This window comes from Athalia rosae, chromosome 2, assembly GCF_917208135.1.
Source record: "Athalia rosae chromosome 2, iyAthRosa1.1, whole genome shotgun sequence".
NCBI classification, from domain to species: Eukaryota; Metazoa; Arthropoda; class Insecta; order Hymenoptera; family Athaliidae; genus Athalia; species Athalia rosae.
This window is the reverse complement of record NC_064027.1, coordinates 3,828,228-3,841,317: the sequence shown is the minus strand read 5'-3', so window position 1 is coordinate 3,841,317 and position 13,090 is coordinate 3,828,228. Positions and strand designations below refer to the sequence as shown.

Here is a 13,090-nt window from a genome sequence, read left to right as displayed (position 1 = left end):
AAGATATGAGAGATTTTTGGTTTATTGCGTTATTAAATGGTGTCTGCACTGTTTTAACAATTATAAGGCATATTCAGACTTCAATTCATTTTTATATTTTTACCTCCTACATTTTCCCTAAGTTCAAAGTTTGCTGATTTGTAGTTAGAAGACTATAAACAATATTTACTCACGTAATGAAATTTTTGTTGTTAGTCAAGATGAATTATGTGAGCAGGTCTTTTCCGATTCTGTTATTATCTCTCATTTCAAATAGACTATAACCCGTTGGACGTTCAATCTGTATTTGTATCCCATCCAATTGATAGGTCCATGTTTAGTGGTCAAAGGAACTCTCTAACTTCAAGCCTGCTATATTCCTGTTCAAGTTTACGTACCATTAAGAGACCATGAATTTGTTATGGTTATGCATTGAGAAAAATCGAAAAGTTATTCTTCTATGCAACAATGCAAGTTTGTTTTGTCAGTGGTATCCAGAGATTGTCGACTAATCGTTAATATGTTTAATATAATATACATGCATAACATTTACAATGAGGTATTCGATTGATGCTGTGTACACTAGTCGAAACTGGGAAAATGGTTGGAATTTATCAAGTTCTTGAGTATACCGCACAGTTCAAGACTTTTTTTCAGTTTTTCTATTTTGTTGCTGAGTATTACCATTTTTTAGGCAGGTTAGCAGACAAAGCTCAAGATTCTGCATTTGGAGTTGGTGGATCTTCAGTCTTGGATTCCAAGGAAAAAGGTGGTATTCTACAATCAAAGGCATAGCCATCCTCTCGTTCCATTCTAAATGTACCCCTGAAATGTAATATTATAGATTACATTTCATTATATTCATCAAGGTATTCACATGATTTTAGTATGTATTTATACATATCATACACAACATCGTGTACTCAATCATATATGAAGTTTATATCTAATAGTTTTGTTGTGCTAATCCAATTATTTTTATATGTTGCTCGTTGCTCACCACATATGGCCGCTAGGTGCTTGCAAACTGACATGGCTGCTGTATTGAAAGGCTGGTAGAGTTTTTGACAGAACTGGTTCTTGGCCAACAACTCCTCTACCTCTGACAGTTTCAAGTGTCCCTGATAAACTAAATATCCGCCAATGTCGTTCTCTCAGCTGCACACTCATGTCACCTAAGTTTTCCAAGCGAATACAATACCGCCACTTGATGAAAGGAAGAAAGAAAATTAATATCACCATTTACGAAGGAAATAATATTTATACTTCATTTGGATGTGTTTGGTATCATTTGTTATATCATCTCGATACAAGTTTGAGTTGCTATCATCAGGCTGTGAATATATTCTCGAAAAAAAAATAAGCATGCATTCTTATCACTACTAAACCTACCCAATACACAGAGGTAGTTTGACTTTCCCGGCATCCCATATAGAATGGTATGACTGTGACTCGGATATTTTCTGTTGTCTCCTTGTGAACGTCAGACAACTCCAGCCATGGATGATTTTTTTTTTGCCAGGCTCTGAGGGTTTCCTGTGCTATGAATGGTGGATCTCTTTCCTGGTGATATGCTAAAAACTTGTCAAATAATTCATGCTGCAACGCTGCTTTCTCATTGGTTGAGTACGGTAATATGTCCTCATGTGCAACATAATCCAACCCAGGAATTGCATACAGACTACGACTACTCTCATGGTTGCCCAAGAATGTGACTGCTTCTGTTTGCGCTCTCTTCAAAAACATACATCAATAGAAAAATTAAAATAACACCCATATGCCCAAGTTTCAAGGAATTCAAATCGTGGAACTATTCAGATTGGAGAAGAAAACTTTTCTAAGTCGGATTGCAATCAAAAGAAGCAGATAAGGCTGCATTATGAAGTATCAGTCAGTCATATATGCTGCAATATTCAGGTTCAGCAAAAAACTATTAATTGGACATCAGCCCCTTAGTTTCAGCAAGATATTTGACAAGAGATTATCTCTATACAAATCATTAATGTATCAGAAAAATGAATGATGTTGCAGCGTTTAACAGGTATTGATGGCAAAAGTATTAATGCTGTCACTCACTTGCTAGTGCTACCGAATTTTTGAGTAGTGAATTACGCAACAAAACTCACAATGTATGGACAATCCCGCTGGTCGATCAAAACTTGGTAGAAAGTGTGTGTTCTGCTTTTAACCTCTTTACTGACGCTGTTAAATTTTCCATCCTCGGTGCTATATTATAAGTAAAATTGGAGCTGTTAGAAGCAAACTTTCATGATTTTTACTGATCCTAAACATTCAACAAAACAAATGCATACATTTTATGAATTGCACTTTTAGAATGTACTGGATGAATTGTCTTCTGCATGACTGAAATAACTAAGGACATTATGTTCATCCAATTGATATCACAGAATATATAAAAGCTTTATGAAGATGTACATGCTAAATGCTAATTGACTTTGGTATGAGTCAATGGAGTCTAGTGCAATGCATGACATGGGGTTTGTTTGGTATGCCGCTGGATCTTTTAACAATATCATTAAAAGCAATAACGACGTACCCTTCTTTTTTACTCGGCACATCTCTATCATAGACTCGTGCCAGCCAAGGAAACAATATGACGCCACGATAGCCAAAGACTCTATGGAGAATCAGCTGTCCCGTCTCATATTTTCCCTGTAATTTGGGTGTTTCTAATTTTCCTACCTCCGCCAATCTAGGACAAAGAAATGTTTCGATGCGGAGATTAGACAGAATCGCTCGTTTCACGAGCAGAGATTGAGTTGATGAATAATATTTCTTAAATATGTGTCACCATCCTTCTATTGGCTTATAAATGCAAGTTTCCAATTATCATATTTTGTCAAATCTAACAATAACATTGGCTTTACAGGTTATGCTAGGTTAGGGACCATTTTCATTTACGTAACTGCATTGCCGACCTGATGTACGTCGCATTTTGAACGCTGAGAATTTTCGTCAGTGCATTTAATAGTGAATTTTGAAAGTTTCTACTAAAAATTCCATGTACAATCTTCATACTGAATATTTCGATTATTACTGAGCTGAACGGCGACACCGGAACTTCTCACTTGTTTGAATGATTTAAGCGTAGCGAGCTTCGAACTATACATATGTAGAAATCGAGTCACGAGTTACTTTTGACATTTTAACGCATTTTTAACACTGATATAATCCCGTGTTCCGTTGTATAGGATCTCCAGCAACGAATTCAGACTTATATAGAAGAACAGGAGCATAGGCGGCTTTGAAGCTCAATTCAGTGTACCCCGAGATTAGTACTGCACCCCGACCAGCAGCTGGCAGTGCAGTAGCGTTCACATCTGTGTGCACTCACACTTGAACACAATCACACACAATGGCTTATAGCTTAACGTCAGTGTGCGAAGACTCGAAGCCCCGCCCTCGATTTGGTATTTCTCTCTTACTCATTCGTAGCATTCACTCGGGGTACACAGGCTTTCTCTCTTACACCCGAAGCAGCTAGTAGAGCTTCTGGCAAGCGGTCTACAAGCACGTGTTGGCAGTGAATTCAAATTTGTGGGTTTTTAAAGTTTAAAGAGAATCAGATCAGTTTCATGTTATTGTTTGATATTTTGGATATTGTGTAGTTTTTTTTGTTGGTGGCTTTTCGAAGTTTAGAGAGTTTTTTCAGTTTTCTAGTTTTGTCTAATTTTGATTGCACGAGATTCAATATAGTTCGATAGGGTTCCAATCGGTTTGCCTCTCGTATTTTTTCTGGTTTTTCATTATTATAAATTATTTTAAATTGGGGATTAGCATCATGCCTGCGAGAAATCTTTGCTGCTACGTGGGCTGCACAAACAGTAAAAAAAAACGACCCGACCTTTCCTTCCACCGTTTTCCCACACACGAGGCGACGTAAGTAATTTATACATTGTGGTATATTACAAGGTCTATATTGTCGATATTACGGCAGGTGGAGTATGATCTAACTCATTTTGATTTTCTAGAATTTGTCGGAATGATTCCGTCACGGTTCGATACTATTCAACTTAATTACCCTTTCATTGCATTGCACGTATAGCGCATCTAATAGCGTTCAATTACTTTTATCATCCTCCGGTGTTGTTACAGAATCAAGCATTTATCCAAACTTACTCCTAAGCATGTATTTAGTACATTGAACCTTTCGTCATTCCCGATTCTTCACAATTCCATCGTTATTCAATCGGCATGCAACTTTGTATGCGACTAGATATGATACGGCGTTTACAACGTTGTTATTGTTATGTCCTGTATTTCATAAAACGTACGTATTATTGGCTTCGTTTCGCAACAAAAGACTAGTCGTTTCACTAAAAATATTCTTCGTAAATACAAACGTGGTCAAGCTTCGTCGTATATATATAGTACTGAACAACAAAAGGATCAATGCACTTTAAGTTTGTTGCGTCACATTTTGAGTCATCGGTTTGTTTGCACATTTCAATTTCAGTCAACTGGATTGGATCGTGCGATCTGGAAATCCAGATTTCGCCGACCTATCGGCAAAAGAGCTGGGTGATAAGCGGGTCTGCTCCGCGCATTTTAGCCAGCAGAGTTTTCACCCAACTCACTCAGGTAGGCCTACTCTAACACGACTGGCGATCCCGATTGATAGTGCTTTCAGCAATAATAATGATAATGGAGTAATAACAAAAGATCTTAATGTAGAGTCGAGCCGATTATTAGAGAGTCAGGTGGCAGCATCGTTTCCGGCCATTGATCTTCCTGGACCTTCAGACAACGCCACTGTCACTCACGATATCGACGATTTACGGAACATGCCCAGATTAGATTCTTCTCATCATGACCTCGATTGCATCCAACCCCTCCCTGAACATTCCTCGACATCTTCAAACGTGCGGCTTATTAGAAAATCTAATCTCACTCCCAGGGAAAGGCGGCTGACTCACAAAATCCAACGACTGTCTGCCCAGTCAAAATTGAAGGCGCAACGTGTCCGTAGATCGAAAAGGACAGACTCGACGAACAAACGTACGACGATAAAAGACCTTGTTGACGGCGCATCTAAATATTTGAACGAAGAACAGTTATTATTTTTCAAAATGCAACTAGATCATAGTAGATTACGTAAGTGGACAGAGGAAGAGAAGCAGTTTGCTTTATCCCTGTACTACAAGTCGCCCAAAGCCTATGTTTTTCTACGGGACGTTAAAAAAATGGCGTTACCTTGCGTTACTTTGATAAGAAGTTGGATCAATGAACTGAATCTCAGGACTGGATTACAGACGGGACTTTTTGATCGCTTAAAAGAAAAAGCACAGACAATGACGGAATACGAACGCGACTCTGTCTTGATGTGGGACGAAATGAGCATTAAGACGCTTCTAGAATACAATCCGAAAGATGACCTTGTAGAAGGCTTCGAAGATCTCGGTGAGCTCGGTCGCAGTAACAAGTTGGCAAGGTATGCACTTGTCTTCATGTTACGTGGCTTGAGGTACAGCTGGAAGCAGCCTATTGCATATTTTATCTCACATGGAGACCTTACAGGTTCTGACCTTAAAGAATTAATTTCATTGGTAGTCAGTAAAGTTTCTGAGACAGGATTTAGAATCAGATCTATGGTATGCGATCAAGGTGCAGCCAACAGAGGAGCAGTTACCTCTCTAGGAGTGACCCAGGACAGACCTTTCGTAGAATTCGCTGAGGGACGGAAAATTTTTTTTAATTATGATGTGCCGCACTTGATAAAAAGTGTTAGAAATAATCTACTGAAAAGAAACTTTGAAATAGACGGACAGACGATTTCTTGGAGTGCAATTCGGGAACTACGGGAGGTCGAACGTAACAAACCTTGCAGAGCAGCACCGAAACTAACTGATCGTCATATCGCTCCCAATAACTTTCAGCGTATGACAGTTAGTCTCGCGACCCAGGTCTTCAGCAAGACGGTGTCAGCTGCGATGAACGCAGGCAAGATTACGGGAGATTTGGTAGACTCGAATTGCATAGCGACTGCCAATTTTGTCCGTAAAATGAATGACATTTTCGACTGCCTCAATAGCCGCCATCCCAACGATCCAAATCCACTAAAATGCTCCTTATCTTTGAAACACCCCCAGGTGCAAGAATACTTAGAGACAGCTTTGCTCTGGATTCAAAAGTGGAAATTTGTCAACGGACAGACCCCCCCTCCCTGCTTTGGTGGATTGAAATTGAGCATCAGAGGTATTCTCATGCTTTGGGAAGAAATCAAGGGGGAGGAGTCATTGTTCTTGAGCACCGTGAACCTCAATCAAGACACGATTGAAAATTTGTTCGCAGTTTTGCGAGCTCGTTCAGGGCACAATGATAATCCCTCCGCGATGCAATTCCGCAGGAATTTGCAATACTCGATGACGGTTAATTTAATGAAACCACCGTCAGGGACAAACTGTGAGATTGACGAGGCCCAAGTTTTGCTAGCGATCGAAGGAAACGCTATTACAGACCGTACAGACTGTACAGACGAACAAGGTGATCAAAATAGCATCGACATAGCTGCAGACACTGAGATCGACCGAACAGACGCCACTGTAACGATCGACATCGAGGGTACCGCGAGCACCGAGGATAATCGGTCCGGGGTAGTTTCAAATCAGTTTATTCAGCCGGCCTCTCCGGCAACCGAAACAACTCTAGAAAGATGCTCTATGAAATACGTTGCAGGGTATTTAGCTCATAAATGTTTGCTTAAATTCAATTGCGAAAACTGCAGAAATACTTTAACGAAAGATAGTCAAAATTTCGAGCACAACGATGAATTACTTATTTTCTGGCGGGCTTACGCAACTAAAGAGGGGGACCAACTAGGCAATCTGAAGGTTCCCTCCGAAGACTTCAACTCTTGCATCATTTTGGCCTACGATAAATTTTCATCTGAATTTCGGCAGAATTGCCACAAGCCTCAGATCGGCCGCTACCTCGGTACCTGTATCCGAAATGCTCTGACGAACAACACGACGTACAGCAGGTTTTGGGTTGTAGATGGCGAATGCTGGCACCATCGGGAATTCATAATAGATTTCTTCGTTAGGTTGCATATTTTTTTCAATTTAAAATGGATATCTAGGGATATCAAAGACCAGGCAGGGGCAAAAAGGGGTAATAGTTCTGTTTCGAAGGGTAGCAGAAAATTGCTGAAAGTCACCCATCAATAAGATGCTAGATTAATCGGGATCAATACTTCATCGATTACCGAGTATCATCCACCACCATTTACCACTTACCACTTAGCATATTTATCATGAAACTTTTCGTCACCATACGGATAATGATTTCAATAATTCTACTTTGTCCGTTAATTTGCTGAGATGTTCGAATATTACTGTATGCGTAACGTGATTTTATAATTCGCGAAAATTGCAATAAATTTTTCCTAGAGTTCCTTTGTTTTTTTGACTATACACTTCGGTTTTCTTTGGTTTCGGCTTCATTACAGCATCTTTTCTGTATAATACTTCATAATTTCACTTGATAATTTGTGTATAAATTTCATGATATATAGCTTCAAGTAATATGCTGATTTACTATTTGCATAAATTTGCTTGTGCATGGCTTCCACTGTTACTTAATTTAATTCCAGTTCCATAGAAAAAAAGAATTGATCAAATTATGCTCGGAATGATGTATTCCTACAAAAATGATTGCATGTTTTGCATGATTGCATGATATTATAACGCTGTTTAAGAATTTCATCTTGCGCTTAACACCACTTGAATCTTTTCATAATTCTGTTTAATTCGCTAAACGCTATCAACCTGTCCCTCTCGTGTTTCCAACCCCCGAATCCTATCCGTCCATTATCCTTACCAGATGGAAGAACACCCACCACCTTCTCGCGGTTTCCATTGAGTGATGTCACCTTTCATTTCCAGTCCATAATGCCGCAATAATTTCTTATCATTCAATTTTGCAATTAAGATATGACTGCATAAAGCCTATTTTTGCACGCATAATGAACTCTATGACACCTTCACAAATTCTCGCTTAAACATTCATGTGCTCTAAAATTCAGGCTCGGTATTGATATGTTAGTTGACATCAGCTAAGAGTGGGACTGCAACGTTATTTTCTGTATTTAGACGCTAAGATAGTTTCTATGTGGGAATCTGTACTAAATTTAGCTAATGTATATCCCAGGTTATGAGAATCAAAAATGATCAAGTAAATACGATCAAACTTGAAACAGTGCTGCGTGAATTCAATTTATTCCTCAGATGTTTCTTGCGTTGAAAATTTTGCATCCGCGATTTTCAGCCGGTATAAGACAATCAGTGCAAAAATCACCCAGGCATATTGGGTCAACGATCAGTGGTCAACGCTGAAATCATTGAGTTACTATACTTCGTATTTACTCAATGCTGAAACTAATACCCCGATCTTGCAAGGACCAAATATTTTCCCGCGGCGTGAGTAAAAGGTCCCCCACTCTATCCCCCACCAGCTCTACGCTCCACCTACTCTTGCCCCACTTCTGCCCAGCTTGTCGAAGTGGCAAATGTCTCTATAGTGGCGCCGCTACGCGTCGGCTGTAGGTACTAAAAATCAAGCTTCAAGTTGTAATACAGGCCCTGTTCTTCTATATAAGTCTGAATTCGTTGATCTCCAGTCAACGGAGTTACGGATGTACAGAAGCCCGGTGGGGAAAACTGCTCTAGCAAGGTCCTAATCAAAGCATTGAGAATAAATAGATTACGTAGAGGAATATTTGACAGGTTACACTTTGATTGCTAGATGTTATTTATTTAGAAATACAATTATCAGTCACTATGTACTGCTGCGGTAGAATAAATAATGAAAGATATGCTTTATTGGTGGAAGCAAGAAAATTTTTGCATTTGATAAAATGCTGCGTCCAAACTTTAAATATATAAGGTTCATGCCATCATAGTAATGGGCATAAATGCATACATATTATTGGGTGTTGTAATTGGGGCTGCAGTTTAGAGTTTTGTAGCTGGAGTAAAAATATGAACCAGCAGCATTGTTTGATAGCTATAAATTTTTCAAAATTATTTTTATGGACATTGCAGGCATGTGAATTTGAACATTGTTGATTCCATAAATAATTATCTGATTTGCTATTTCTACATAATAAATTGGTTTGCAACTCAGAGTTTGTACAAATGTTGACCGGTATATTTGGCGAAAAATAAGGAAGTCGATCTATCAGGTCTTGCCAATTTTTGCAATACACAATACTGAATGTATATTTTAGAAATACCTGGATATGGTAATTCTGACTAGATACAATTAACAATCATCCAAAAACAAAGAGATTGTGACATAATTTAAGTAGGAAACACGGAATACATGTCATTAGCTTGTTTTAGGTATATACATGAGTTAATTGATAACTTTCCATAACTTAGATATTGACATTGACTATTATGTTTTGTTACGCAGTATTCTCAAAAAAGCATTACTAGTTTATCATCCGTCAGAAACAAATATTCTTCAGAAAATTACGTTAGAGCTATGATTTAACGAATCATGTACTTTGTTCTGATAAGTAGAAGTATCGATGATTATCACTCCTATAAAAGATAGATGACATGAGACAAAATCAAATTAATCGCCCTTGTACTTTCATGTCTAAAAATATATGTATGCCCACGTTACACTGAGTTTATGTATAAAAACTTCGAGTTGAACGATTCAGCCCCAAAGTAACATCTATCTACCGGGTAAACTAATCAAGATTATTGACTCAAAGTCGATTTATAATAAAATTCGCATGACTATTAAAATCTGACGTTATTCACACTTCACACCTTATCAATGGTGACAATACAATCAAGCTTATAAAAAACCATTGCTCGGATATCGATCATTTAAAGTTGCACAACATAAATGTTCTACATATCATAATGCTTTCTTCAGCATAGCGAGTTTCATTTATTCCTAAGTAGGAAATAAATGATAGAGTAAGGTTCAAAGGAGTAATATTCTACATGTTATGGTAGAAGCACTCTTAGCCGCGAATATCGGCGAGATTAGGCTGGAATTATAAGTCAGAATGACAATTTTTTTACCAAAACATACCAGAATGTTATCATTCTTGCATAGTAATTCTTAAGATCGCCAAAATATTGATTAAGTTGTAAAGGTAGATATTTTCAAACATTTAATGTACATGCTGATGTTTTTGCATTAAAGATGCCTTTTCGGGTTTTAAATTACATGATGGGCAATCACATATAAACGTTATTATGATACATTTGATCTGATGCCTAGATTTCAGTATCGTTACCTATAAAATGATTTAAATTTTTACCTAAATCAACCAATAAGTTATATCTTAATGCCGATGATTCTGAAACTGTAGTCTGTCAATAAAAATGATTACAGAAGATTACTCGACTCAACACCTTAAACTCTAGGGCGTTTAATAAAAAACAATTGCTATCAATGCCTTTGTTTGCAGGCCTCATAGGTAATTCCATATTTGAATTTCAAATAGCAAGTACACCAAGTGACTTTTTAATATTGGAAGTTTCTGGCAATGAAACAGCCCACTTTCTGAGCCCTGTGAGGAGGACGGAACTGGTAACTAAAATAGCACCTCCTACAGAGTATCTATTTGGTATTTCGTTAAAGAATAACACTTGCCAAAAGAACGCAAATACAATGTCCGCAGATCTAGCTATGGCCACAGGGCCTGCCTGTTCCATTTGTAAGGCTAATGTGAGTAAGATCTGGCCTCCAAAACTGAACAGAGCTAGTGCAACAACGAGCAGTCTATCTGTCCCACAACGTGGCATGCAAAGTGCACCTATTGCCCAAGTTACAACAATGGTTTGAATTAATGCAAATGATCCGAAATTGGACATGATTACAGAAAAATGAAGTCCCTTTAATGCACGTAATAGTACATAGGCGTTGGCACCAAATAATGTGGCTGAAAATGCAGCTACCGCACCCCAAAGATCGGCATGTTCAGTCTCCACATGATTATCTGTTAGAGATTCAACTGTATTTCCAAAGATGAGGGGCGGTCGTGTTATTAAGACTACACCTATTAAGGTTAAACATACAGTTATCACGTTAAATATACCACATGGTTCTTTCAGAAAAATTCTTGCAAATATCGCAACAAATACTGGAACAGAAAATACAACGACAGAGGCATCTGCCAAAGGCATGTGACGGAACGCATAAAAACTCAACATAAGTCCCGTTGTACCAACGAAACTCCTTAGGAGTAACATCATTCTACGGCCTTTAGGAAAGGGATGTTCTCCTTTGTAAATAACAATTGGAATTGCTGGCAGTAGGACACCAACAAATCTAAATGCAGCTAATTCCATTGGATTTACCTCGACCAGGCCTTTGACAATCACACTGCATAAGGAAAAAAATAAAGATGACAGAGCTGCTAACATCAGGCCTAGATATGGACAGGATCTGCATCTTGATATAGATGATTTTCTGTGCCGACTTGCAGCCTCGCAGTCACCATCTCCATCCACTAAATGTTGTAATTCCAAGTGTTCAGGCATCCCTGCAGCAAGAAATACTATCATTAGTCTGACATGTCATTTTGTTATAATATCCTAACAAATTCTTTGTTCAATCGTTACTAAAAATATCAAATAAATCCACCAATGGTTCAGGCAACCTCTTCAGCTTACTTTAGCTGTCAACACAGTTTTTATTTAGCAATTACTTTTCAGTCATTAAGCTGAGCGAGGTATTAGGTTTGTCAACATTCACTTGGCTCTTATATGGTCATTGAACTCATGAACACTGCGTGTCAAGAACATATTTAAAAACAAAAAAAATTAGACATTTTGGAAGTAAAGCTGAAAGGTTCTGTGCAAGGGCTGAGGTCAAAAGTTCACTATAACAGACGTTTTTTTAAAAACTACTAATGTTTCCTACAGACATTAAGAACTGAATTTGCAACGCACATGCAGGTGAGGTAACCTTGAAGATAAATCAGCATTGTGTGTTGTTTAAATGGGAGTTTTCAGTTGTTCGTTCAGCAACTATAAAACGTTCGATCATGATTAAAGACGTTGAACAACCAATATAGCCTGACGCAAGACCACATACATGTGAGTGCGGTAGAGGTTAGTCAAATTCCAAAGTGATGGCATTTTAGATTGGTGAAAAATGTAAATAATAATGTAAATAAAAAGTTAGGATCTATGCGACTGCAAGTCGCTGAAGAGCAAAAGCTCTCTGCTTAAAAGTAAGAATGCAGATAACCTCGGTATTGGACAAACGTCGATTACATTCACGGCTATTGCGGCGAGTGTGTGAGAGCTGAGAATCCAAAGATAAAACGAATAGTATATTGAATAATGGCCACAGAATTTTGACTGCCAAATTTAATCAATTTAGACGTTCGCTATAAATATAATATTGATCCAGACATACCGATATTTGAGGAAAGGTCGTCTCAATGAAAGCCACCCAATTTACTGCTACGATTAGCACCACTTCCCGAGTAAAATAACACCGGAAAATTAATCATCACATGGTTATATCCAGCGATCGATCAGCTGGGTACTACAAACTGACCGATGAACGCCATTTTTAAATACTCTTTTTAAGGGATGATCTGCGAAGGACGGTATCGGCGAGGTGTTGGTTGGATATGATTGGATTTATCATGTGGCTGGGATATAGACTGGTTATAGGGTGGTTACAGTGTTTATCGCCATCTGGTGAAGGGAAAGTAACAAGTACTGGCTAGGATTTAAATTTTGAATGTGAGAATAATGGTCATTTTGATATAGATACAGAAGACCCTAAGGCCACTTCAGACATGCAAATTGGGAATGCAAATTAATTTATTGCTCTATCTTGCAATTGCCGGTCCATAACTAACTACGAGCAATTAGAGATTAATTCTCCGGTCCCTCGATAACCGATCAGAAACGCTTATCGAACATTCTTCTGAAGGTTGAATTTCCACTCAGGGTCTCATCAAATATTGGATTTTTTGTGGACTTATAGGTAGATGATTGTGTTTTCTGAACGGTCCTCTGAAATTGCGATTAATTATTAGTGCGTGATTCCAACGAGAAATAATTATCCTAACGTAACGCTTAGATGTTTGCTTGTTGAGAAA

The 13,090-nt window shown here is 38.2% G+C and overlaps 2 protein-coding genes across 9 annotated transcripts; both read right to left on the bottom strand.

Annotated features, from left to right (window-relative positions):
• Positions 1-4: 4 nt before the first annotated feature.
• LOC105694040 (polymerase delta-interacting protein 2) lies at positions 5-8,742 on the bottom strand. 4 transcript variants are annotated; one of them, XM_048650027.1, is made up of 7 exons: positions 8,612-8,742; positions 3,019-3,194; positions 2,537-2,692; positions 2,106-2,205; positions 1,372-1,713; positions 980-1,185; positions 5-804 (listed from the first exon to the last, which is right to left on the bottom strand). In XM_048650027.1, exons 2-7 carry the CDS (start codon positions 3,108-3,110, stop codon positions 693-695), a joined length of 1,008 nt encoding a protein of 335 aa, XP_048505984.1. In that variant the 5' UTR covers positions 3,111-3,194; positions 8,612-8,742; the 3' UTR covers positions 5-692. The 4 variants fall into 4 exon arrangements, with proteins under 4 accessions (XP_048505984.1, XP_012269781.2, XP_012269780.2 ...); XM_012414358.3 differs by lacking the exon at positions 8,612-8,742 and having other exon boundaries at positions 5-359; positions 664-804; positions 2,907-3,157; XM_012414357.3 differs by lacking the exon at positions 8,612-8,742 and having other exon boundaries at positions 2,907-3,157.
• LOC105694039 (solute carrier family 35 member G1) lies at positions 8,731-12,955 on the bottom strand. 5 transcript variants are annotated; one of them, XM_048650024.1, is made up of 3 exons: positions 12,394-12,955; positions 12,223-12,279; positions 8,731-11,512 (listed from the first exon to the last, which is right to left on the bottom strand). In XM_048650024.1, the coding sequence occupies exon 3, from the start codon at positions 11,508-11,510 to the stop codon at positions 10,464-10,466; it is 1,047 nt and encodes a 348-aa protein (XP_048505981.1). In that variant the 5' UTR covers positions 11,511-11,512; positions 12,223-12,279; positions 12,394-12,955; the 3' UTR covers positions 8,731-10,463. The 5 variants fall into 5 exon arrangements, with proteins under 5 accessions (XP_048505981.1, XP_048505980.1, XP_012269778.1 ...); XM_048650023.1 differs by lacking the exon at positions 12,223-12,279 and adding an exon at positions 11,922-11,999; XM_012414355.3 differs by lacking the exon at positions 12,223-12,279.
• Positions 12,956-13,090: the final 135 nt, after the last annotated feature.

What these genes read in the sequence shown, in the direction of transcription:
- LOC105694040 (XM_012414357.3), bottom strand. Translation starts at nt 3,016, where the DNA reads ATGAAGATTGTACATGGAATTTTTAGTAGAAACTTTCAAAATTCACTA. An exon ending in AAACTACCTCTGTGTATTGG is followed by an intron (nt 1,186 to 1,371) that starts GTAGGTTTAGTA and finishes CCTTTCATCAAG; the next exon opens with TGGCGGTATTGTATTCGCTT. An exon ending in GCACCTAGCGGCCATATGTG is followed by an intron (nt 805 to 979) that starts GTGAGCAACGAG and finishes ATTACATTTCAG; the next exon opens with GGGTACATTTAGAATGGAAC.
- LOC105694039 (XM_048650024.1), bottom strand. Translation starts at nt 11,510, where the DNA reads ATGCCTGAACACTTGGAATTACAACATTTAGTGGATGGAGATGGTGAC.